The following is a 23,145-nucleotide window of genomic DNA, read 5'->3' as shown; positions in this document are numbered from 1 at the left end:
AGCCCACAAAGCTGACATCTCCAAAGAGAAACTGAGAGGAGCTCTTGTAGAAAGGTGGGATTGAGGGTTTGCCTTTGGTGCTAAATGATATCTAGGAGAGAAATGCCACATTATTTAGCAATTAAACAGGGCATACTCCAGGGAGAGCGTTGGGGAGAAAGGGGGATATTTCTGCTGTGTTCCATTGCTTGACTTCAGCTCTAGTCTAGAGACAATGATCACCAAACAAAAGCTTCATTCTGTTGAAGAAAGTTTTGCAAGCTTTTCTCATGTTAAGTGCTTTCCAGCTAGAGTAGCAATGGCAAGCCTGGCCTATGACAGTGCAAGCAGTCCCTTTCTCTGTGAGATAGTTTTGGGTAATCCTGAGACTTATTCTTTCTTGCATTATTAGAAGGCCTCCACGTAGTGGTGACAGCTGTCATGTCAGTAGCTTTCTGCACCTAGTTATTGCCTCCAATACTTACCAGCTCTTGTTTTGTGTTCTCCCCACTTGCAGGTGGAAGCACGCCTCCTGGCATAACTGCACCAGCTGTGCCTAGCATCCCATCTCCAATTGGGGTGAATGGTTTCACTGGCCTCCCGCCGCAGGCTAATGGGCAGCCCGCCGCAGAAGCCGTGTTTGCTAATGGCATCCACCCTTACCCAGGTAAGCCAGACCGCTGCCATGCCCACAGCCTGCTCCTTCAATCTGGGTTCTCTCTAACATTGGTGCTACCTCTTGGCTAAGGGTTGGGATCCATCTCACCTGACTGCAGGTGTCTAAAAGTTATACATTTAAATCTGGATGACAGGCCTCTAGGCTGCATTGGGGGTGGAAAATTCTCTTGCTGAAGAATGGAGTGCTCATCTGCTGTATGCCAGAAAAACTTGTCTGGTGAATACAGTCAGGACACCCAGTATCTTTTGCTATAGCTAAGATTTGAGCTGGGACCTGGCCAACCTATGCTGGCACATCTCCCAGTTGGACTTCATAGGGGGTTGCTCTTGGCTAGTCTTGAAGGAACAGTGCTAAGCCTGTGCCCCAGAGGGTTTCCATTTGCATCTCTTGGCGTCCACCATCAGTTGCTTCCTCCAGAGTTCATTTGCAACCAGTGGGATCTGGGAGGGGAAGTCCAGAGGGGCCGCATGGCTGCTGACCTGAACTGCTCTGTGCTGCGGCTCGCACATGCAGGCAGCGGGCTTTGGTCCCTGACTGCACCCAATCCCTCCACCTTACTGAGACTGAAGTTCCTTTCATATAGCCACAGAACAGGTTCAGCTTCACCTTTTTGGGGCGTACCACTGCACAACTGCTTCTAGGATTCAAACACTGTGACTAGTTCAAAAGATGCCAGAGGGTGACTTTGCAAGCCCTGGCAACCAGGAATGAATCAGGGTCATTAAAGGATACACACCTACACCTATACCAATACTTATAAATATATGGACTATGTGAGGCTGTAGTCACCAAAAACTCAAGAATTCACAAGCTCTTAATGTGCACCTCCATTTTTTCAGGGTCCTCAGGATTTGAGATATCCTTTTACAGCTCCCTCCTCCAAGCTATACTTCTGCTAGGAAGACATTCCTTACCATTGCGATACACATACTACTAATAATATAATAATACTAATAATAAAAATGTAAATACACTTTACTAATTGATCCTAGCCACCAGCTGGCAAAGGAGTATTTTACCCTGGGGCACTCATAGATTAATCTAGTCTGTTAGGAAATCAAACACTGAGTCAGATACTCCAGCCAAAAAGCCTGAAAAAACCCTAGCAAAAAAAAAATTCTTTCGATATCAGCCAGTCCTGAAAAACTCAGAAGATTCAACATCACTGGGGATTTTATGAGCTACGGGGGAAAAATATCACAGAAATACAAAAGTCTTACCTAGCTACTGCTCAGACAATGTCACAAAAAAAGCTGTGAATGCAGCAAAGGAAAGCCCAGAAATAGCAAGAGTATTGAAAAAAATAGCTGTTTATCATTCTACCTGTCCCCCACCTTGTAAACATTTAGTCGTGCATTCAACTTTAAGCAGAATTGAAATCAAGGGATTTACTGTGCTAAAAGTTAGGCATGTGTACACATTTGTAGCAGCTTAGAGCCCTAGTAAGACACTTCAGTATACGGCATTTGATGGATGTACAGAGCCTGTAGCAGATGAGGTCTTTGAAATAGCTGGGATTCTTAGAAACAGAAGAGGGATCGGAGGGTGGCTCTTGGCAGCTTATGGAGGGCATCAGAAGATTGCAGGAAGCCTCAGTGTGTTCAATGAACTCAGCCACTGTAGCAAGAAAGCACCTATTTTTTAAGGTTATATAAATGTATGCATCTGTTCATCTATCCATCTATCTAAGTATCTACCTGTTTACCAGTCTATCATCTATCTGTTTATCCATCTATTTCCATGTCTATCTTTTTTTCTGGTTTATCTGGCTCATTTTTGCTAATCTGCCATGTTACATTACTGTAGATATCAGAGAAAAGATGATCTTTCCAGATGAATCTTAATGACTTGAGCTTTTGTTACCATCTCCAAATTCCCCACAGTCTTAAGAAAGGTTTAAGTTAAGTATTTCATCCAAGATTATATAAAACTCAGTGGCCTAAATCTGATTCTTTCTGAGTTTTGGAGAGACTTACTCAGCCAGCAATTCACCATTAAGTCCCTGCACAAACACCAACAGCCTAACACACCTGAAAAGTGAAAGTCATCCTTGCTTCACTTCAGGAGTTCTGGTGGTGAGCTGAAGTACAACATTTAATTCTTTGAGTAATGGGCCAAATCCTATTAGAAAAGATTTGCAGGATCAGGCCTAGGAAAACTGGCTCCTTGACACAGTTTTATACTCATCGTACCTTTCCTTGACAGCCCAAGCAATACAAAGTTTCCTTCCAAGCTCCAATTTGCCAGTTTTGGACCCTCTGGGTGGATGCCAGTCTGCAACAAGGCATCCTAATTGCATTTCCTGGGATGGTCCACATTTTAGTTTGGGGAACAGGCATGAGGAAAGAATTGAAACTCAACAAAGCTTAAAGAATGTCAAAACTTGAGGCATCCAAACATTTTTTTTTTTACCCAGAAGCAATCCATAAACCTCTGCCCCAAGGCAGAGAGGCTTATTTCTACAGATAAAAGCTAACATCCATAGTTTGGTTTGTGTAAAGTTTGGGTTTATCTAGGCATGTCTTCAGCAGTACACCAGTCTTTGCTAGTGCTCAGCTTCCCCATAGCTTATTGGTGTCTTAAGTTATAGCAGAGGTATAGAGGGAACAGTGGTAGGCCAAAGCCTGACCTCTCATTTTACTTCTGCTTGTCCCCACTAGCAGTGAAACCTTGAAATCAAGCTCCATTGTAGCAGGTTGGGTGTTGGACATCATGTGTTTGTTCCATTTTATTCTCTTCCCTTCTCATGAACATTTACGCACTCTCCAAAATTTTACTCCTTGCCACAGGTTTTATTGAGACTTCAAGCTTAGTAGCATTAAAAAAAAAAAAAAAAAAAAAGGATTAGACATTTATATGGATAATGAGAACATCCACAGTCGCATTAGACTGGATAAAAATGTAGAAAGGACACAAACCTTCATGCTTTATAATATAAGCCAGCTACTAATTGCTTGGGGTTAGAAAGAAATTTTCATCACTGGGCAGCTTATTCCATCATTGTTCATTATGGTATTTCTCGCAGTTTCCTCTGTAGCATCTGGTATTGGCACTGCCCTGTGGTTCTGTGTGTCTGCATTTCTAAATGCAAGTGTAGAAATAAAATATTAAAGTTGAGTATGCAATTGCACTAACACTATAGAGAAGAAAAGAACATACTTGTCCCTGTCCCAAGTCAGCATCTTCCAAACAACTTTTATTATATATCTCTAACACTAAAAGTGGACAAGACTGCATCAGTATTATGTACATAACCATAGTCTTGCTATGGTTATGAAGCCATATATTGTTTAATGCCTGAATTTTGCTCTCAGATACTCTTTCGTACTCCACAAAAAACTCAAATGTGGGTTCAGACCATTATATGCAGCAGCAAAATGTGCTTTGTTTCCTGAAAATAACAAAACAGGACAATCAAAATCTGTAGAGGCATGACATCCACATCATTCAGACCCAAATAAATCCCATTAATTGTACAGTTTGTCTATATGTCCACCTTTGTGTGTAGGTATAATATTTTTGATGTTGCTTTTAAATGACTCCAGAATGCCAATTTTGCAGTATAAAAGCAGGTTTTTATCATGTAGTTGTATTTGCCCTGTATTTTCACTTGCTTTTTTTCTGTCTTCTCCTGTGCTCCTTTTTAAGATTTCCTTTGTCTGGAGCAGGGGCATACACAGTATCGTTTCAGTCAGACTACTAATGACCCATGGCTTTGGGGCAAGGGCAAGAGTAGGTCAACCACACCTACTCACCAGGTCCCTGTTCACAGCCCCAGTCCCTGCAGGAGTTTCGTGTTTGTGTGGCTCTGGCTGGGCTTCAGATCCACATGGTACCACTAGAAAAACAGTCCTGGCAGACATACTGTTCGTAAGCCATGCTCTCACCCTCTCCTGGCCTGGCCAGCACATAACGCCTCGCGTTGCATTTCTTGGCAGAGACAGAAACACAACTGAACAAATATTTCCCCTCCCACTACTCTGAGCCCCTTTAGTGACTGGCCTTTTGGTTTATTAATGTCTGCCATTTAGCCTTCCAGCTTGTAGCACTATTGAACATGACAATATGTCACAGCATATAGTGGGGACAAGGAGCATAATCTGTTGTGCCATGGTCTTGTGAACCACTTTGCAGCAGCACAAGAGCACTTGCCATTTCCATGTGAGCAATAGTAATGGAGATTGCACTCTTCTGCCAAAGCTTCCTAGCCACCAAGAAATCATGCCTCTCTTGTAACAGTTTATGGCATATGAAAAGAGTGGCTACCTTCTGCACTGGTTTCTGTTGTGTCTCACGCCATTAGCCCTCTGCTTTCCAGTAACAGGTCCTGTCCTTACTGGATTCCATCAGGAGGGACTGGCCAAAGGGCTTGCTGCAAAAATAATGGCTCTCCTGGGAAGAGAAGGAGAAGGGAGAGGTCAGAAAACTGGGAGCACCAGGGGCAGAAAATGAAAGAGAGAGACAGGAGTGGATGTCATAGGATCAGGGACTCAAAATGAGGGAACCAGAAGGGGAGACAGAGCAGAACACACCCTCAGCATCCAGAAACCAGGGAACGCTGCTCTGTGGTCTTCTGCCATTGATGTGCCCACGGAAGGAATTAGAAATAGACCCCACAGTGTCCAGCAACCTCCAAACAAGCTTCTTCCTCATGGACTAGGGGATGTCCAGCTTGACCAGAGCCAGGAATGGATGAGGTGGTTTGACAGCTTCATGGAGCCTTGGATGGGGAGTGCTTTCCAGCACATCGGTTTCTTCAGTGCATTTAGCCTGGGCTTAGGTTACTGAAAAAAAAAGAAGAATTTCATTTGTTGTTCATGATCCCTTTAAACGTGTTGTCTCATTCACTGTTCTCAGGCAGACACAGTGGTACTGTTTCTGGCTGCCCACCACTGCCAGGAATAGCTTTATAATTCCTTGCATGTATAAACCTCAGAAGTCCCTGGTTACAGGTTACAGAAAGGGTATGCCTGGGCTAAAAGACAGCAAACTTCCACTTTGTACCCTACTTTGAGGTCCAGCCCTCTCTAGGGAGGACTAGCTGTCAGTATGAATGGGCAGCCAGGCCTTGATGGCCACATGTTTCCAAGCCGCCACTGAGACTTACAGCAAAGGTGTCCCCCATGGGTGAATTCTTGTGCTATAGAAACTCGTGTCTTAGGAAATGAACCGAGACCATCAATTCATTTTCCCTGCATCAACAAAGAGCTATCAGGCAGGAATCAATTTCACCCATTGCCAGCAGAGACAGGATTCAAACTCCATCTGTAATTATTATCATTACCCAAGCTAATTTTGTAGGGGAGGAGTTGCTGGAATGCTAATACGACAGCCTTGTCTATTACCTTGTCAATTAGCTCACAGCACTGTGGATGGGCCCATGACTGTTCTGGACCAGTCGGTCCCAGGATCAGTCCTGATCATGATAGATACCATCAAGGGGCATAGGCATAGATAGCAGCGAGTGGCATTGGGCATCCTGAAAGATGTCAGATAAGAGGAGCTTAGAGAGGAGGTGAATCAGAAGAACAGAAAAAAAAAGTGGCCTCCTTGCATCAGTAGAAGATCTAGGAGGAAAACCAAGCCCCAAAGCATTCAGTCCAGTTATACACAATGCCTTAGAAATCTTCCTGGCTCAGAGGCCCCAAGGCTAACTTACTTGCTACCGGAAAACTTTGGCTTCATTGTGTTTGTCCACCCTAAATCCCTGGGTGAGCACTTTCCCTTTCATATTCTATATCAGCAGTTCCAAAAATGCAACAGTGAGCACCTAAAACATCATTATGACTGGGAAGCATTTATTTGACCCATTTGTAACAATCTGCCATGTGCCATAAACCACGCTTTACTGGTAAAATAAATAAGTGAAGGAATGCACTCATTAAAAATATAATAACTAGTTGCCATCTTCAATTGTAGTCTAAGCTACTTTAATGATGCCCTGTACTTCCAACGATCATGCAGCAGCCATAATGAATGAGGTTGCTTAAGGCAGTTGTGGGAGCCTTTCCAAAGCCAAAATATTTTCTCCTCTGATCTGGAAGAAGGTGTAAATACAAAGCAGGCATTGTGCTAGTGTTTTCAGAGGCACCTTAGTGAGTTAAGACCTTGAGTTTTATTTTCAAAGGTGACTTAAGCTAAGCGCCCCGAAAATACAGAGTTAAACACCTTAATAGCTTTTAAAACCTCACCCTGATTTATGTGTTTACAGGCTCAGGCAAAGGGAGGGAAGTGTGGTCCTGGCTCTGCTGTTGAATTAGTATGTCACCTTGGCCAACCACCTGCACCTCTCTGCATTTCTGATTCTTCCATGTCTTTCTCACTCTGTCCAGTGGAAACTCTTCATGGCCAGACATGTCTCCTATTGTGCATTTGCACAGCACCCATCTCAGCAGGGCCCTGATTAGGGATGGGCTCAAAGGCAGAGTTATTAATAAAATAATAAAGATAATCCTGATTCCAGGAATGAGCTATATGAATTTAATTGTAGGCCCGTTTATTGTTCCAAACAAGCATCAAAACTACCTGGGGATGCTACAAAAGGGCTTCTCCCACCCACAGGAAGGAGCAGGGGACACAAATGTCCTGGACTTCATGGCTCCCTTGATATGTATGGGAAGAGACAATAGGACAACATGTCTTTGACTGTGTGGTGTCCAGCCCCTGTATGGCAAAATGAGACTATAAAACACAGGATCGGTCGTTTTCTGCCGGATCAGCACATTCTTTCTGTTATTGCAGTTATTGTTGTGTCTGAATACCTAATTAATTACAACAGTAAACGCTGGCTTCTTTAATCACAGCATCAGCTGTCCTAATCAATCTTAATAATATGGAATCTGTACTATGGCACCCATGAATTTTAATCTACATAAATTTCTTAAGACCTCTCGCAAGCTTGTTGTACGAAATGATATAATTATGGATATAGATTAGGGCTGTAGAGAGTGATTTAAATTGGATTTAAGGAGAAGGTGAATAGAGCCCTCCCACTCAGTTATTTATTTATTTATTTTAATCCTGGCCTTCACACAGCTTTTATTTTTTTACTATCATTATTTTATTCCCCCACTCCAAACGACTAGTGCTGCCTTTCTTTGATAGCTGTCCTCCCCTACCCACCCTCACAGAGGTTACTGTGGCAAAGCTGCAATTCCTGGGAGACGTATAAAGTACCTCAGGGACTGTGAGAGGAATGAATAGATGGGGCAGAGCACAAAGCTGCGGATCCAGGTGACAGCAGTTAGTTGTAGACCCACAGAGGGAGCAGAGCTGCAAAAGAGAGTGAAATAAAATAGATGGAATAAAACATGTCCTCTCTGTCAGGAAATGCATAGTCCTTAAAAAGTAGGGGGTGGTGGGGATATCATATTGGTGTAAAGGTCGCTGACTCCTTCCACCAAAGCGAGATCCCAGGGTGTCTTAGGAGCCCAAAATGTGCCAGAACCTACTTTTGTCTCTTGGAGGAGTCAGGCCCCCCTGATTTCAGAGAGCGCATTTCCTTGGCTTGCTTTTACCCCCAAGCTGGGACAGTGACACTGCACTGTAGACAGGGTCTCAATCCGTATCCCACCAAGGAAAACAGAAAGCCCCTGTTTTGACAGAGTGGGAGCCAGCTCAGGCACTAACCATCATCCTTTTTCTTCACTGCTTCCACTGACTTCAGTGCAGCTCCTCCAGATTTACACCACTGAGCACCACGGCAGACTCCAGCTCTTCTGTCCTATAACAGTTTTCACCTGGGGACCCACATAACAGCTTACTTGCAGACACTGTAGCTGGGTTACCGGTGTTTCAGGAGGAATTCTTTATAGAACATCACTTAAACTGATTTTATTTATTTTTTAACAACGTGCTTCGTTCTGTCACCTCCATCCTTTTATTCTTTGACAGAAGCTAAATGCTGGCCCTAACACTAGCTGAATGCCCCTTTAAAAACTTGGACTTCAGGCTACAGATATATCAGTAGTAAGAAAGATTCCTGGTGTTAATTTTAAAGCACTGGTATTTCATGCTGACTTGGGAAATCATCCTTGGTTTTTGGCATCAGGCAGAGGATTTGGAAAGTGACATTAATGGATCTACTTTCTTTGAAGGACTTGGGAGTCATTTCTTGACTTCTGCCTAATGAATAAGTGCTGCCTTCGTTAAATTTATATTTATGGCCATACAGTAGGTCATTGGCTTGTTTTATGTCTCCAGGTTTATGGAAGGTTATCTGCCATGGTCACCTTGTGGCATCCTGGCCAGGATCATCTTGCAAAGAGACAATTGTATCTAAGCAGGATTTTTCCCATGGAGATATGGAAATTATCAAATTAATATAGAGGCAATGTCCAGGGATAAGGCTCTTGCCCTGAGCTGCCGAATGAAGTTACTATTAGCATCTGTTTTCACAGTACACCTTTAGTTTGCCCTGGCAAGGCCAGATCCTCAGCTTCTGTAAAGCGGCAAAGCTAAACTGACTTCAGCGGGTCTGATGCGATTGATACTTGTCTGCTGGTCTCTCAGGAGCCTCTGAAGTTTTTTCACTTCACTAACTGATCCTCAGTGTATACGTTACATCACTTCTAATCTCTTGAATGTCTGTATATTGAACATAAGATCTCCAAGAGTCTGACCACAAGGAAAGCTATTTCAAGTGGTATCTATGGGCACATTTATACAGATAGTTGCTAACACATCCAAGGTCTTTTGCTGATGTTACAAGTTAGAGTCATGCTAGTTTTGGTCCAGGTGTCCCCACAGATGCTTTATGATATCCTTGTCCCTAAGCTAGTATCCCCTACATACCCATTGCCCTTACTAGGCCTTACTCGGCTGTATAGCTCCAGATCACAGCAAACTTATACTCCAGCACAGACAGCACACAGAGGAGCTGAGGTCTGTCCGCAGCCCTGTCTGCCCATATTGTCTATGAAGGTGAGCGCTGTTTATTGGGAATGTCAGTGAGAGGATGGGTAGCAGGAATAGGGAGGTAGTATTATTATATGTGTGTGCATGTATGTATGTTTGGCTGGGCTTTTTTGTAAGGTGTATGACCATTTCTGGAGTACAATGGTCACACTCTTAAAAAGGATGCTGGAAAATTCCCAGGTATTCAGAAAAGAGTTAAAAGAAAGGCTCGCAGTGCGGAAAGTTTATACCACCTTTGAATTAAGTCTGTCATTTTCCAGGGCTATCAGATCCATTACTTGTTGCCACACTAACTTCAGCTAATATTTGCAGTAACAGAGAAGACATGTCAGCTGGATGGGGAGAAAGAATGACTATTATTAAAAAAGGAGGCAGAGACAGGGTCACATGACTACCTCAGCTGAGCATGAAGGCCACAGGGGTCTGAGGCCTCAGTTACACATAGACAGGATACCATATTAAAAGATGTGTATCCTATGGAGAAATAAAGCAACCTTCCCTCATGGTCGCTTGTGCCAAGACACAGAAATAATTCACGCCTCCCCACCACTTTGAATTTTAGCAAGTAGTTTGTTCCAGCATACAGTCACAAGCAATCCCTGGGGAAGGTTGGCTCTGGATCATGAGCCCCTCCTAAATCTGAGCCCTTACTAAACTTCACAAAGGTCATTAGTATGCAAGCAGGCTGTCACTTTACTGAACACAGCATGACCACAGCTTCCTCAGATGTGTAATCTGTGTCTTGAGATTTCTGGATCTATACCAGCCATTGGCTTCATCCACACTACAGCTGGAAGCACAGGCAGTTATGCTCTTCGCTAGGTTTAATTCATCTGGCACTGTGAGCAGCACCATGAAGACATACTCATGGATGCCCAAGCTGCCGTGGCATCATGCTGGGGTCCCCAGCCAGCCCTGGAGTCTGTGTCTCTTCATAGTCTGTGTTGGCCAGCATAGACACATCCTTTCATACTGAAATCACATCTTTATTTGCTGAGTAAACACGCTCTTGGAGCTAAGGAAGCTGAGTACTTCGCTGAGCAAAGGTCATCGCTTTTGTTTTTAAGAGCTCCCAAGTAAAATCCCTGCAGGTATTCCACCATGACTGCCTTTCCCAAACAACCAAGGTAGGGTGTGAGACTATGAATAAAACACAGAGCCCCAAGCTGGGGGGTTGCTGCCTGCCCGTGTGGTCTGGTGCTACCGCCCAGAGATGCTCTCCCCTTGCTCTTTTTCAAGAGTGTCCAGGGATGCTTGGGCCAGTGATACAGTCCTGTGTATGAGACCAACCACAAAAACCTTGCATCTTCTTTACCTTTGACTAAGTGATTCCCAGGTTGGACTCAAACATGACTGAAATCAGGGCAGAGTCTTTTCACTGACTTGCATATGTTGTGAGGCAGGAGGAAATTCACTGTGTGATCTGGGGCACAAAACAGTCTCCCAAGAGAGGGACACCCAGTTAGATAATACCCTTGCTGACAAGTCCTAAAGGCCCAGGAAAATAAAGAACTCTAAAAGCTTTGTGTGGGAGGAAAAAAGGCTGCATTTAGAGGCCTGTTGTTCCAACTGTTTAAATAAAGCATTTGCCCAGTTTTAATATTTAATCTTAAAAGTTAAAAAGGGTTTTCAGGGTAAACTTCCTGAGCTGATTGGCTTGGTTACAATGAGCAGAATAAGGCTCAAAGGACAGGCAAGATATCCACAGCTGGGGTAAGGAGAGAGGTTCTCCATTGAGTCAGGAGGCCTGGTTCAGTTTCTAGCACTGTCACAAGGACAACATGTGCCCCAGGACACCATCCAACTCATCCAGGTGATGCACTGGTCCTGGAGCTGCTAACACTGGTTCTGAAGAAGTAGTCAGTCCCCCTGGGCTTTAATCCATTTATGAAAGTCTAAGCCCAAAGCTGGGTGCAGGGGAAAGGTGTTTAATTCTGAGGAAGGTTTTTTCTTATCCAAACCAAAATTAGGATAAGTGTTTGGTTCCCTCCAGGAAAGATAGGGCCTGGATTCTCAGGCCCAAGAAACCAGAGGTAAGACCAGCCACAGCCCCAGAAGCAGTGAACCTGGCAGTTCCAGCACAGGGTTGGTGGTGGTGAGTCTCTGAAGCCCCAAGATTTCACTAGATTGACTGAAACCCTGGGGCTCCTGACACCAGCTTGCAAAGGAGCTTGTCACATGGGCAGCATAACAGAGAAAAGCAGGTTTCTGTCAGAAACCCATCCAGAGGGACAGCATTCCCAATTTTCAAAGGAATATCATTAAAAATGGAACCAGCCCAATGACGCATTTCCACAAATTGGCACAAACTCTGCCAGAGGAAGAGGTACTCTCTCAGAGCTTCTCTGACTACCCGTGTTCTCCAAGAGCACCCAAGGGGATGAGCTATCATAATCATTGGGAGCTGGTGGTTTATCTGCCTCTTGAGACTTAGTGATGAAAGGAGCTACCTACTGTGATCCTCATTTGAAGATTTTTGTTGTCATAGCACCCTGTGGTCAGGACATAGACTCAGCTATAGCTAGGAGAGCGGGGAATTTCCATGCATATACGCAGCTAAGGCAAGGAAGAAAGCAAAAGAACCACCGTCAGATAGGGACTCCTCAATGACTTGTTCTGTATCAAAGAAGAGGTAGTCATTGCGAATTGTCAGTGTGTGAGAGAGGAATGGTCATGCCTAGATTCTAGCCTCAGCTTTTACACTGCCTTTCTGCAAGGCCTACAGATTGAGCAGTGTCCACATAGAAACCTCAGAAGAAGCATTCACCAGCCATACTGCTATAAAGCCACAGGATGTCAGCTGGGTGCTCTGCACCAGACTGCTTGCCCCAAACAGCCCAGTTCTTCTCCCAAACTGCCCTCCTAGACAACTGATTTGAAGTGTCTGAGAGGTGTGACCTGCTGCTCCAGCTAGGCTAACCTAGGGCAGAGAAAATGTCAACAAGCCAGGAAATGCTGTGAGTGCAAAGAATGAAACCTTTTTTTGAAAACAGGGAACTCACTCTAGCAGGAGAGATGAACAGCCATGGCCCTGACTATGTCCAAAATGTCTAACCCTCCCAGACACATAAACACCAAAATGCTGAAAAACCCAACTTCATCTCCTGAGCAGCAAAGAGAACTTCTTCCAGCTCTGTAAACACAGGGGTACCACCAAGGAAGGGCAGGTGCCGTTGGCTCAGACACAGTAGATCATCCTGTTTACTTCAGAGAGCAGTACTATGGTTATCTTTCAAAGATGTGCCCCCTTTGCCACATGTCCTTTCACCTTCCTCAGGAGTTATCTTCCACCTGACTGCACTTGGTCAGTTTGGGGGGTCCAGGTTATTAGGATACACTCTCCCAATGGGGGCAGGAACTGACCTATCACTCAGCCATCCATAACTGTGTTTTTTTTCTTCATGAGCACTATGCTCAATGGTCTGTTTTTAGAGGAAAATAGTTTCGAGCAGAGGTTATAAAAATGGAGTTTAATTATTGCCTTCTTCAAGAAGGCAGGAATAAGTGGAAACAATTTTTATATTTTGCAAGCATTTCCTCCAGTTTCCTTCAGCATTTACTCTTTAACAGTACTGCTTTGTGGTTCTGCTGTGCCTTCCTCTGATCTCCATAGGCTTTAAAGAATTCTCCTCACATCCCTTTTCAATGGGGGAAAGTTCTTATAGTAACGCAGTGCTTTCCCATTTCACTCACAAACACACTGAGGGACCTTTTCTCAGAAAGTCAGCTAGGAATTCAAACCACCACCTTCCAGCCTAAGCCCAGGATCCCACTTGTTCCTTGCTGTGACTACCCCATCCTCAAAGTCCTTGTGATCCACTGACCACCATAATCAATTGGCCTCTCCGAGACTTAGCTAGATAGCTGGGTTTCTCCCCTCCAAGTTGGGTCTTCTCACCATTCTTCCTTGTATTTTGGGAGATAAGTATACTAGGAAACCTTGCAAGCTTCCATCACGATCATTGATAGTTTTTGACATTAAGGTTCAAATGGGTAGTTGCATCTGTAGTAAAACACTCTGTCCATTTCCCTGGGTCTGTAACACTCGTGGTTGCCAACCTCTTCTGCACCATGGCATGCAGTTAGTGTCTCTCCTTGAGTAGGTCAATGGCACCAGATTTTCTTCCGAGAGGACCTACATCTCTATATCCTCCAAGCCCTTGCCTCCAGCCACACCTCCCTTCTTGTAGAAAGGAAGAAGGTGAGAAGGAGGGGGAAAGTGGCAGCTCCCTAAGGGATCATCCAAAAAGTACAAAGCCGGAGGGACTGCATAAATGTAGAACTGTGCGGCACCAATAAATACAAATTAAGCTCATAACAAGAAGTGAAATATTAGGGCCAAGGTGACATTTGGACTGGAGGTTCAGTCAAGCTTTACTTTAAATATTTTATTGCTGCAGATAAAGAAAGAGCTTATCCAACACGTTTCTCTCTTTCTCTCTCTCTCCCCTTCTCTCTCTCCCTGTCAACCAAAGGGGAAAAAGGAAAAAAATCTTAACTAGCTTTGGCTGTATTTGAGCTAGACTCAAAATTTCACAAAAATAAACAGTTTTAGGGGGGAGAAAGGCGCACTTGTAAAGAGAGAAAGCGCACTTTGAAGCCAGCAAGGGACTGCATGCTTTATGCGGAGAATCACAGCATCCTCTCTGGAGCAGACAAGTGGTGTTCCCCTTCCCTCCAAGCAGCCTCTCCTCTGCCGCAGGGCAGGCTGCCTCGCAGCAAAGCAGTCCTTCAAAGGGACATCAGGATGGCAGGAGCAAGTGGTCCGTTCTGTTCTCCTTCCTCCCACTGTGCACCTGTTGTTTCATGCTCTCGCTGAAAGTTTCATGTGACTGTAGCTGTCACTTAGATCTGAGTTTGCACGGCACCTAGCACAGTGCCAGTCCTGGGTTAAGATGAGGGCTCTTTGGGATTGATTAATTGATTAGCACAGTGCCAATAATCTGCATGATCAGAGGTGGGCTCCGTAACTTAAACTTGTCCCCAGATTTAGACTGAGGGTTTAGATACAAGGTTTGTCTGTTTTTCCAAGGCCAGACTTTTTTTTGACACTCATCCCATCTTTCTACTCTATGCCATTCCCAGATGCTGTAGGTGAAAAAAAAAATGGGGGGGGGGGGAAGGGGGAAAAAGAAGAGCAAGTCCTCAAGTCTTATCTCAACAAACTACAAAAGTTAAGTTTTTACCCTCATGCTTAGGTAGCATGCAGAGTGTAGGGAAAGAAAGGAAGAGGTTTCTTTTCCAAGATATTTCTCTCTTGCCAAAGTGCTTCTCCCCTTCCAGACCTGAGGATTTCTGGGAGGAGTGGGCTGTTTCCTGGTGCTATTGAGAGTACAGTTTTTCACTAGAACACTCAATGCTGGCAGTGGCTTTACTCCAAAATACCGAGGCTCACCTCCCACCTAGGTGCACAGTAGGACAACCCATGCGTGCCTAGGCAAGCAGTCCTGACTACAAGGGAAGTAAGGATGCTGCCATGAGGAAAAGCCTCTTGTGGTTCACCCCTGCCCTTCAGGGACCCTGCAGCTCTGTCCCATTCAGCATCCCTGTAGGATATTTGCTAGCATTTGTGTGCCTTTGCTCCAAAGTGCCACAAGGTCACAGCTGGGGGGACAGAGCCCCTCTGGCAGGCATGGGGGGCTCTGTGCAGTCGTGTCTGTAGGGCAAGTGAGCTGCTCCTGTTCTGTGACCTTCAGTCTCTGGGTTCGGCTGTCCCACACCACACACCACTGAGGGAAGAGGAAGTGAGTGTGTCTATCCTATTTTTAATCCCTTAATTCCTTCTCTCTCTTCTGTCTCCACAGCACAGAGCCCCACTGCAGCAGACCCCTTGCAGCAAGCCTACGCTGGAGTGCAGCAGTACGCAGGTCGTTAGTATTAACACTTTCTCCCAATAAACCTTTCACTTCTCTAAAGCCTTTAATATAAGAACACACCTGAGGGGGCTGGGGGAAGGGGCAAGCCAGGACACCATGGTCCCTGATTAAATTGGCACTCATCATGAAAACAAACATAAACACCCAAGTTCTTCTCTCCCCAAGGGGGTAACCTTCTCTCAGGAAACTCTAGGGAAAGGATCCCACTAACCTGTACCTCGGTGCAGCTTCATTGATAGGACAGGGTCAGGTCTGCCTAGGACAGTGAACAAATAGAAAATCAGCCCAGTAACCCCACTGATTTGGTGGGGCACTTGCTCTAGCAGGTCTACTGAGTTTTCCAGTGAGCGGGGAGGTGGGTAGCCAGACCCTGCAGAGCGTCTCCTACTGTGCCTGACAGGGTATGCCTGTACAAACCACATTTTAGGGTGCCTCCACTTTGCAGTTTGGCCATGTGTGAGATACGTTAGTGTTCACTAGCTCTGGCAAGGCTGGAGCTCCAGTTGTCAAAGCAAGGAGCCCAGAGGAAGCTGTCCAACCTTCCCGAGAAGCCACCAGCTCCAGGGCTATCCCTACTACATCACTGCTAGTACCCCAGCTCATTAGTCTGAGGCTGGCTAAGGGACTACGTAGATATACTCTCCATTCCCCAGCAGCTTTCTACATGACTTCTAAAGGGTCAGCCTCCGCTCGTTCTCATGTCACCCTGTATGCCGAGCAGCTCCTTTGCAGTTGATGGACTGACACCAGCCAATGTGACCTGGTGCAGACCATGACCCTGCCGTGTTCAGCCTCCCCTCGCGAGGTGTCCATGGCAAATGTTGTGAGGAAGCTGCCACCCCAAAGTCATTATTTCCCGTGGTAACTGGAGCAATCATGGGCTCCCACTGAGGAATGGCTATTATCTCATGTCAGTGCTGTATCTGGAAACTTAATTTAATTCTCCATGTAGGGCTTCATTTGCTGGTGTTTTAGTTATTGTCATTTATTGCTTGTGAGGCTTGATAGATGGGAAGCAGCTCAACCCTTTGAGCTGTTAATTAACCCCTCTGCACACACATGCCCCCTATCCCCCTCTCTCTGGGCTCACAGGTGACCCGTACTCTGTATTTTTAGCAGCAAGGCACATCATCTACCATCTGTGGCTCCCCTTGTCTGCTTGGTGGGGGAGCTGAGGTGGGGAAAATTGTTTAATTGCTGCACACTGTTTCCACTGTTTGTGTAAGAGAGAAAGTACCTATATAAGTGAAAGACAATATATACCTGAGAGTATATAGGTGAATCTGCACATGTAGTGTGTGTGCATATGAAGGTTAGAGTAAGAGAGAGAGAGGAAATACATGTGTGAACCATTTTTATGAGCATATGAAATAATCAGAGTGCAAGAGAGATCACATACAGAAACAGTGCATGTGTCCTCTCAGTGGATATAAGCACCGGCATCAACATGCTGGGCTAGTGAATGAATGTGTTTGTGGTACCATCTGGGATGGGTATGTGTCTCTGCTGGGGGAGATCTCAGTGGAGTCCCCCATTTACACCAGTTGGTAGACTCAGGTCTTGCTGCTGACTAAGCTGAAGGGATGGTGGGTGCTCACAGCAAAGTGGCACCACCTAGAGCACCACTGTGATGTTGCTGCCACATCTCAGGCTATATGAGATCTCTCCCTTTACAGAGCCAAAATCCAGGTGGACAGCCCACCTCCAGCTTAGTGTGATTGTTTGGTGTGAAAGCTCCTTGTTTCCCAGTGCTGAAATCTGTCCTTCTTTCTTCTCTCCCTTTCTTTCCCCTATAGCTGCTTATCCTGCTGCTTATGGCCAGATTAGCCAAGCGTTCCCACAGCCGCCTCCCATGATCCCACAGCAACAGAGAGAAGGTGAGTAAATGGGCTGTTCTCCTTTCTAGCCCCAGCATGCCATCCCCAGCTCACTGCTTCCCTTCCTCATACGCCTAGAGAGAGGCCATCGAATGCCCCATTGCTTTGAATCCTTGTTCTACTGAGTCTCTTTCCAGTTTCTGTACGTGTCACAGCATCAGCAGCACTAACAATAATCTGCGGGAACATCCTCATGGAGAATCGCTGCTGATCTCTTCTTTGCAGCCCCCAGGGAGGCGAGCATACTGATGTGCACAGGCCATGGAAAGGCTGAGTAGCAACATAGGCAGTAACGTCCAGCGGGGGTCTGTGTTAGGGACAGTCAACAATAATGCAGATCAAAAATCCAGCTGCATTGCAATAAAGAATTTAATAGGAAACAAAGCACTGGTGACCCTTCATTAGAAGCCAGTAATGCAATTTCAAACACCTGCTATTTAGATTACCAGCTGATCTAGTCCTTTCAGCCTAACCCTTGATAATCTGGAGAGAAATGAGAGCACAATGTCTATGCTGGGACAAGATGAATGATGTAGAACTGCCTATTTCTCTACACTGACTATGGGAGGAGCCTGGGTTAACTAGTCCACAGGAGGGGATGACTGTCCTGTAGACATGAAAAGTAAGGAAAGGCAAATCTCCTACTATTGCATGCAAATGTTTTGGGAGGTATCCATGCTATTTAGTGTTGTGCACCCAAAGGCTTGTCTGAATGAAGAGTCTAGTCCCTTATGTTCCTCTTGCTGTCAGTGGAGAGAAGTGGGATCCTCAGAGGGCAATCCACTTAGGTATTCCCAACTGTCGTCTAGGGAGTCTGTTGCTCTCTTTTGATTAGAAGAGGAGACTGCTTGCCTAAGCAATACGTTTAAGTTAGGTGTCTCAGCTTAGTGTGGAGACCCTCATTTTAAATAATTGCATTTCAACTTTTATCCTCTATTAGATCACTAATTCAGATATATTCTGTTATACGTGTTATTATATATATATAATGATATTTAATATTTTAATATGGTGTAACAGTCAGAATGAAATGAATCAAGATTACGCTATCAAACTAAAACATTCTGATGGCCTAGAACTACTTTGGGGGAGAAATCTCATTTTGTGAGAAAATTAGAGTGTTGGCATTTCGATCTAATTTGGAATTAATTTTTTTCCGATGTCAGAATTTCCTGGGGAACACAACTTCCAGCTTCTGATTAGCTCTAGTACACGTCCCTGCTGTGAGAACAGATGCACAGACCTAACATATCATTACAGAGATGTTTCCCCCATGCTGAAGGACTTTGCTTTTTATTACTTACTGGGGCTAGATTAAGCACAGGACAAAATGGCGAGCAGACCATTGCTTAGCATAGTGTTGGGCCAGGAGCAATCAGAAGCAACGGATGACTGTTGTGCACGCTTTGAATATCTGCTGCCCAAAGACCCCTGTGTTCATAAGACATGCTCTGTCTCTATGGGTTGAGGGCAAATGTCACCCAGTGGACAAGTTATCTTATATCACCTCACTCCTTCCTGCAAGCAGCTGGTATTGAGCATGGTTGGGGACCAGATGTATAAGATGGACCACTGGTCCAGTGTAGGTTGCCCTTCCAAATGTTCTCCACTCACCTGTAGCGTTTGACTGCTGTGGCTTTCCCTGCTGCTTGCTGGAGGGGAGAATCTCTGAGGCATAATGCTCCATCTCAGCACAGGGTTGAGACCTTTAAGACTCTCTAACCTTTTACAGGAAAACATGACAAGAGGGAACTCTAATAATAATAACACTCAGTGCTGAAAAGATGTTTGCAAGGATCTGCACAAACATTGATTCATTAATGAACCAGCCCTATCACAACAATAACACTGATGATCGCATTGTTAATAACAATGCTAACTCTCAGGTCCTGCATCCTGGTTGGATAACAAGCGCAGAGCTACTCAGCTGCTGCAACATTCCTGTAGAGATTAGTCATTACTTCCACATGAGTGCTGAGGCTGTCAGCAGCTGACGGATTGCATAGGGTGGAACAGATCCAAAATGATCAAAGCTGAAGATGGAGTTTTGATTCAGACCATGTCAACCAGGCAAAATTTGGGGGTAATTCTGAATTTGTATGGTATTACTCATTCTGATGTGGCTTCTGAAACTCAGAAATACACTTAGACATTAAACTGAAGTGGTGCAGGCTTGTGACTCGTATCTGCCCTACACGCAGGCATGCCGGAGACTTAATAGCAAGCAGAAGCAGAAGAAAGGGCAAAGAAGTTACAGCCTCTCAGTATTTGCTGCAGAAGTGAGGCATACATCCCACTTACTGTGCAGCCGGCCCAAGGGCTGCCTGCAAACTTTGAACACCCTTATGAGAGAGTCCATTTTTAATTATTGTTGGAAGGACTCTCTGGCCGTAACTTCTCCTTATGACACTGATCCATAGTGTTGTGGAGGCAATAATAGACAGCTGATCCCAGCTCAGGTATTTGGAGTTTACTCACGTTGACAGTGGACACACAGGGGCAGGCTGGATCTGGTGCTGTGCCCATGCTATACCACCCCAGCAATGAGCTGGAGGCTGAGGAGTACTGGCATAGCAATGGTTTAGCAGGAGTAAATTCAGGTCCAACCAGGCCAAATCAACATGGATCTCCTATGGAGCTCTCTACCATGTGCTCCAGGGCTCTCATTAGCAGGTTTTTCCATTATCCAGCAAGATTTGTGTGTAATACGCAAACCATTCATAAAACACGTTTTTTACAACTCTTCTTTCCCTTTTGTTCGAATCATGGTATCTCTGTTTATAGTGTATTAATGAACAGAAATATATATTATTTTAGGCAATAAATCCAAAAGTCAGGGTAGGTGCCAGGGTAAAAATGAACCTTGATTCTCTTCTCATAAAGTGTTGTCAGGGCTAAATCTTTAGCTGACTTTCGGAAATCAGTGTTAATGTGTTTGGTAAAGAATTCTGGCACTATATTCAGCCCTGACCTGCCAAGTGTAATGGTCTCCAATAATCCATTAACCCAGTCCAAAACAAGACCTTTCTCTTCACAGTTGAAGTCTTCAGTGAGATTTTGCCTTTCCAACTGTGATATCCCTCTCCTTTCAATGATCCTGATTTAAAACTCGTTGCAGAGGTGCACTGAGAACTAACTTGCTTTTCACAGCATTCTGAGCTGAACATTTCATGAGTTCAGTTTCTCAAAAATCTATACATATGCACAAAGGGGTGGCCACATACATACATGTGTAGTTTTCCATGCAATGCCCAGATTTACTTGACTTAAGCAAAAAAGACAAGGTAGAAGAGTAGAGACAGAGAAAGCTAATTTTGTGAATTCTTTACTGAGAAGTCTAACTGTAAAAGACAACTGGATGGATTTAACAAGAAATTGCTTGTTTAATCCTAATGGCAGTATTTTTATATGTGAGGGTAGGAAAACAAATCAACCTAGCCCAGGTTGTTTTTCAGTAGCAGGTGAAGATTGCAACACTGGAAATTAGCAAAAATCCTCTTTAGTTAGCAGCAAAATGAGTTTGGCCTTGAATATCTGAGTCAGTGCAGGAAACCACAGCGTGGGTTTCACATCCATATTTTGGAGTAGAACTGAGCTTTTAGGAAGGTCTCTGCCCTTTTACATCCTCCCTGGTCTCTTCCTCTTGGTCTCTCAGCAGTGTGAGGCAATGCTGATTTCAAGGTTAGCTAAGGGTTGTTCTCTCCTTGAGCCAACCTCAAAACTTGGTGTAGATGAAGTTACATGCCTCCTGATCTGCCTTATGCCTTAGTAGGTGTTTCTCAGCACATGCAGGCAGAATCCCTACTCATGCACAACACATCCAAGACCCCAGGAAATGCAGCTGGCATTTTTGAAAGAATTTGCCAGTTTTGCAGAGCAAACTGCTGGCTCTGGTGATGTCAGTGGGAATTTTGCCACTAATTGCAGCAAGGCCAAATTTTACCCATTCTATTGAAATGTGGATCTCAAATCCCACAGCAGAAGTGCTCTGGGGTATGTTCAGATGAACAAATGAATTTTTGCCTGCTATTCTGGACCATGATCTTCTCCTGGGCAGAATTTTCTTCTACTCTAACAGACACCTAAGGGGGTCAGTGTTTGTTTAACACTTTCAGACTGTTACATATCTAGTTTATCTTGCCAATAATGCCACATTGGGTGGAACTGAACTGCAGCAAGAACTGGGAAAGGGATAGTTGTTGATTGGGGAGACTAAGGAAGAGACAGACGGCACTGGGGGGAGAGATGGAAGAGCTTGGCATGAAACAGGGGAGCCTGAATGTGGGCCACTGAGGTTCAAAAGTAATTTAGCTAAGCAGATGACTGGGTGCCTAATTAGTTAATTATCCCACCATACCACTATCCCCCCATTTGGAAGAAACCCTGTCACCATCCTCATGACCTCTAGGAAATGCGTGAGATACAAAGGATCAGCTGTTCCTTCGTGACAGTCCTTTTAGCAAATTAGTGGGGAAAATTGTGCTTAGCAAATATTCATTAGGGCTTCATTTTCCATTAATCCAAAAGGAAATGTGGAGAGCCTGTGACTTCAATCACGCTGAGGCCCAGGAATTTTAATGAGCTTTAAATGGGCATCTGTCAGAATCCTGACTTCGCCGTACTTCTCCTGCCAGCCGGGGGGATGAGTAATGGCTAATAAAAGGTGGGAGCATCTAGGCGAACTCCTCTCCCTAACAGGAAAGGCAAAGTTGTAATTTGCTCTGTTATGACACTGTAATTATGCCCTGATGAAGAAAGTGAGAGTATTAAAAAAAAAAAAGTCTTTCTTTCCCCACACCATGCCCCAGTCATGAATGGGAGAAGGCTGGCTCAGTCGAGTCACAGGTGTATGGGCTGGGGGGAAGGAGAAAACCCCATTTCCCTCTGTCCTCTTACCTTGCAGCAGGGAACATGCACTAATTCACCTCAGCCCCTCCAGAGCAAACCAGAGCTAGAGTTACCTGTCGAGGTCAGTGCAAAGCTGGCCAGAAACTGGAAATCCCCTTGGAAATAATCCCAGACCAAAAAACAGTCTCTGCCTCCTCAAACTATGCAGTTTTCTGCCAGTGAACAATGCAAACGTTTGAAACACTTATTTTTTTCGACAAAACCACATGGAAACAAATGTTCCTTTTAGACTTTTGCTACATGTACAGTACACTTTACACTTTAATATTAAAAAAAAAATCATTTTGAAAAATTTTATTCCTGCACTTCAAGCAGATGCAGGTTTTTCACTTTTCCGCTCAAAAATGCAGTTTCAACAGAACATTTTCTGAGAGTCTCAACTTTAACAAAACTGCATTTTCCAACCAAAGCCTCTCCTCTGGATATTTTTCCAAGTACCCTCTGAAGGCTGTAATAGTATTTGTTACAGCACTAAGGAAAAAAGAGAATTCCTGTCCTGAAGTCTCATATTTTGGATTTAAACCCATCTGTCCTCTCTCTTGCAGAACCCTCTAGAATGGGAGGACATGGCCAAACCCTCCAGCTTTGGGGGAGTCTCTGAGCTGAGTTGGGTTGGGGACTGAATGTAAAATTCTACAAAATAAAATAAGCTGATGGGTTTGTGTATCCCTTTCTACTTGTTATTGCAGTCTTCACACAGACACAAGAAGGATAATGAAACTTCTGCATGCAGACACTGAGAGGCAAGGATTAGTGGGGGGTCACCCCAAACTTTACAGATTAAATGAGATTATGAGGAGCAAAGAAGAACTGTGAACAGCATCTTTCATTCCTTTTGTTTTTATTCCTCCGTTCTATCTTTCCATGGCCATGTGTACTGCTGCATTCTTCTATAACTAGATTTTTTTTC

The 23,145-nt window shown here is 44.6% G+C and overlaps 1 protein-coding gene across 1 annotated transcript in view; it reads left to right on the top strand.

Annotated features, from left to right (window-relative positions):
- Positions 1-23,145, top strand: part of CELF4 (CUGBP Elav-like family member 4) — a 694,719-nt gene that overhangs the window by 649,308 nt on the left and 22,266 nt on the right. Inside the window, exons 8-11 of the mRNA XM_067316241.1 lie at positions 497-646; positions 15,379-15,444; positions 15,774-15,776; positions 17,247-17,327. Of these exons, the coding sequence (XP_067172342.1) occupies positions 497-646; positions 15,379-15,444; positions 15,774-15,776; positions 17,247-17,327 (300 nt within the window). The remainder of the gene's footprint in view (positions 1-496; positions 647-15,378; positions 15,445-15,773; positions 15,777-17,246; positions 17,328-23,145) is intronic.

This window comes from Apteryx mantelli, chromosome Z (assembly GCF_036417845.1).
Source record: "Apteryx mantelli isolate bAptMan1 chromosome Z, bAptMan1.hap1, whole genome shotgun sequence".
Lineage (NCBI taxonomy): Eukaryota > Metazoa > Chordata > Aves > Apterygiformes > Apterygidae > Apteryx > Apteryx mantelli.
The sequence above is the reverse complement of the archived record's forward strand: the minus strand, read 5'-3'. Positions and strand labels throughout refer to the sequence as shown.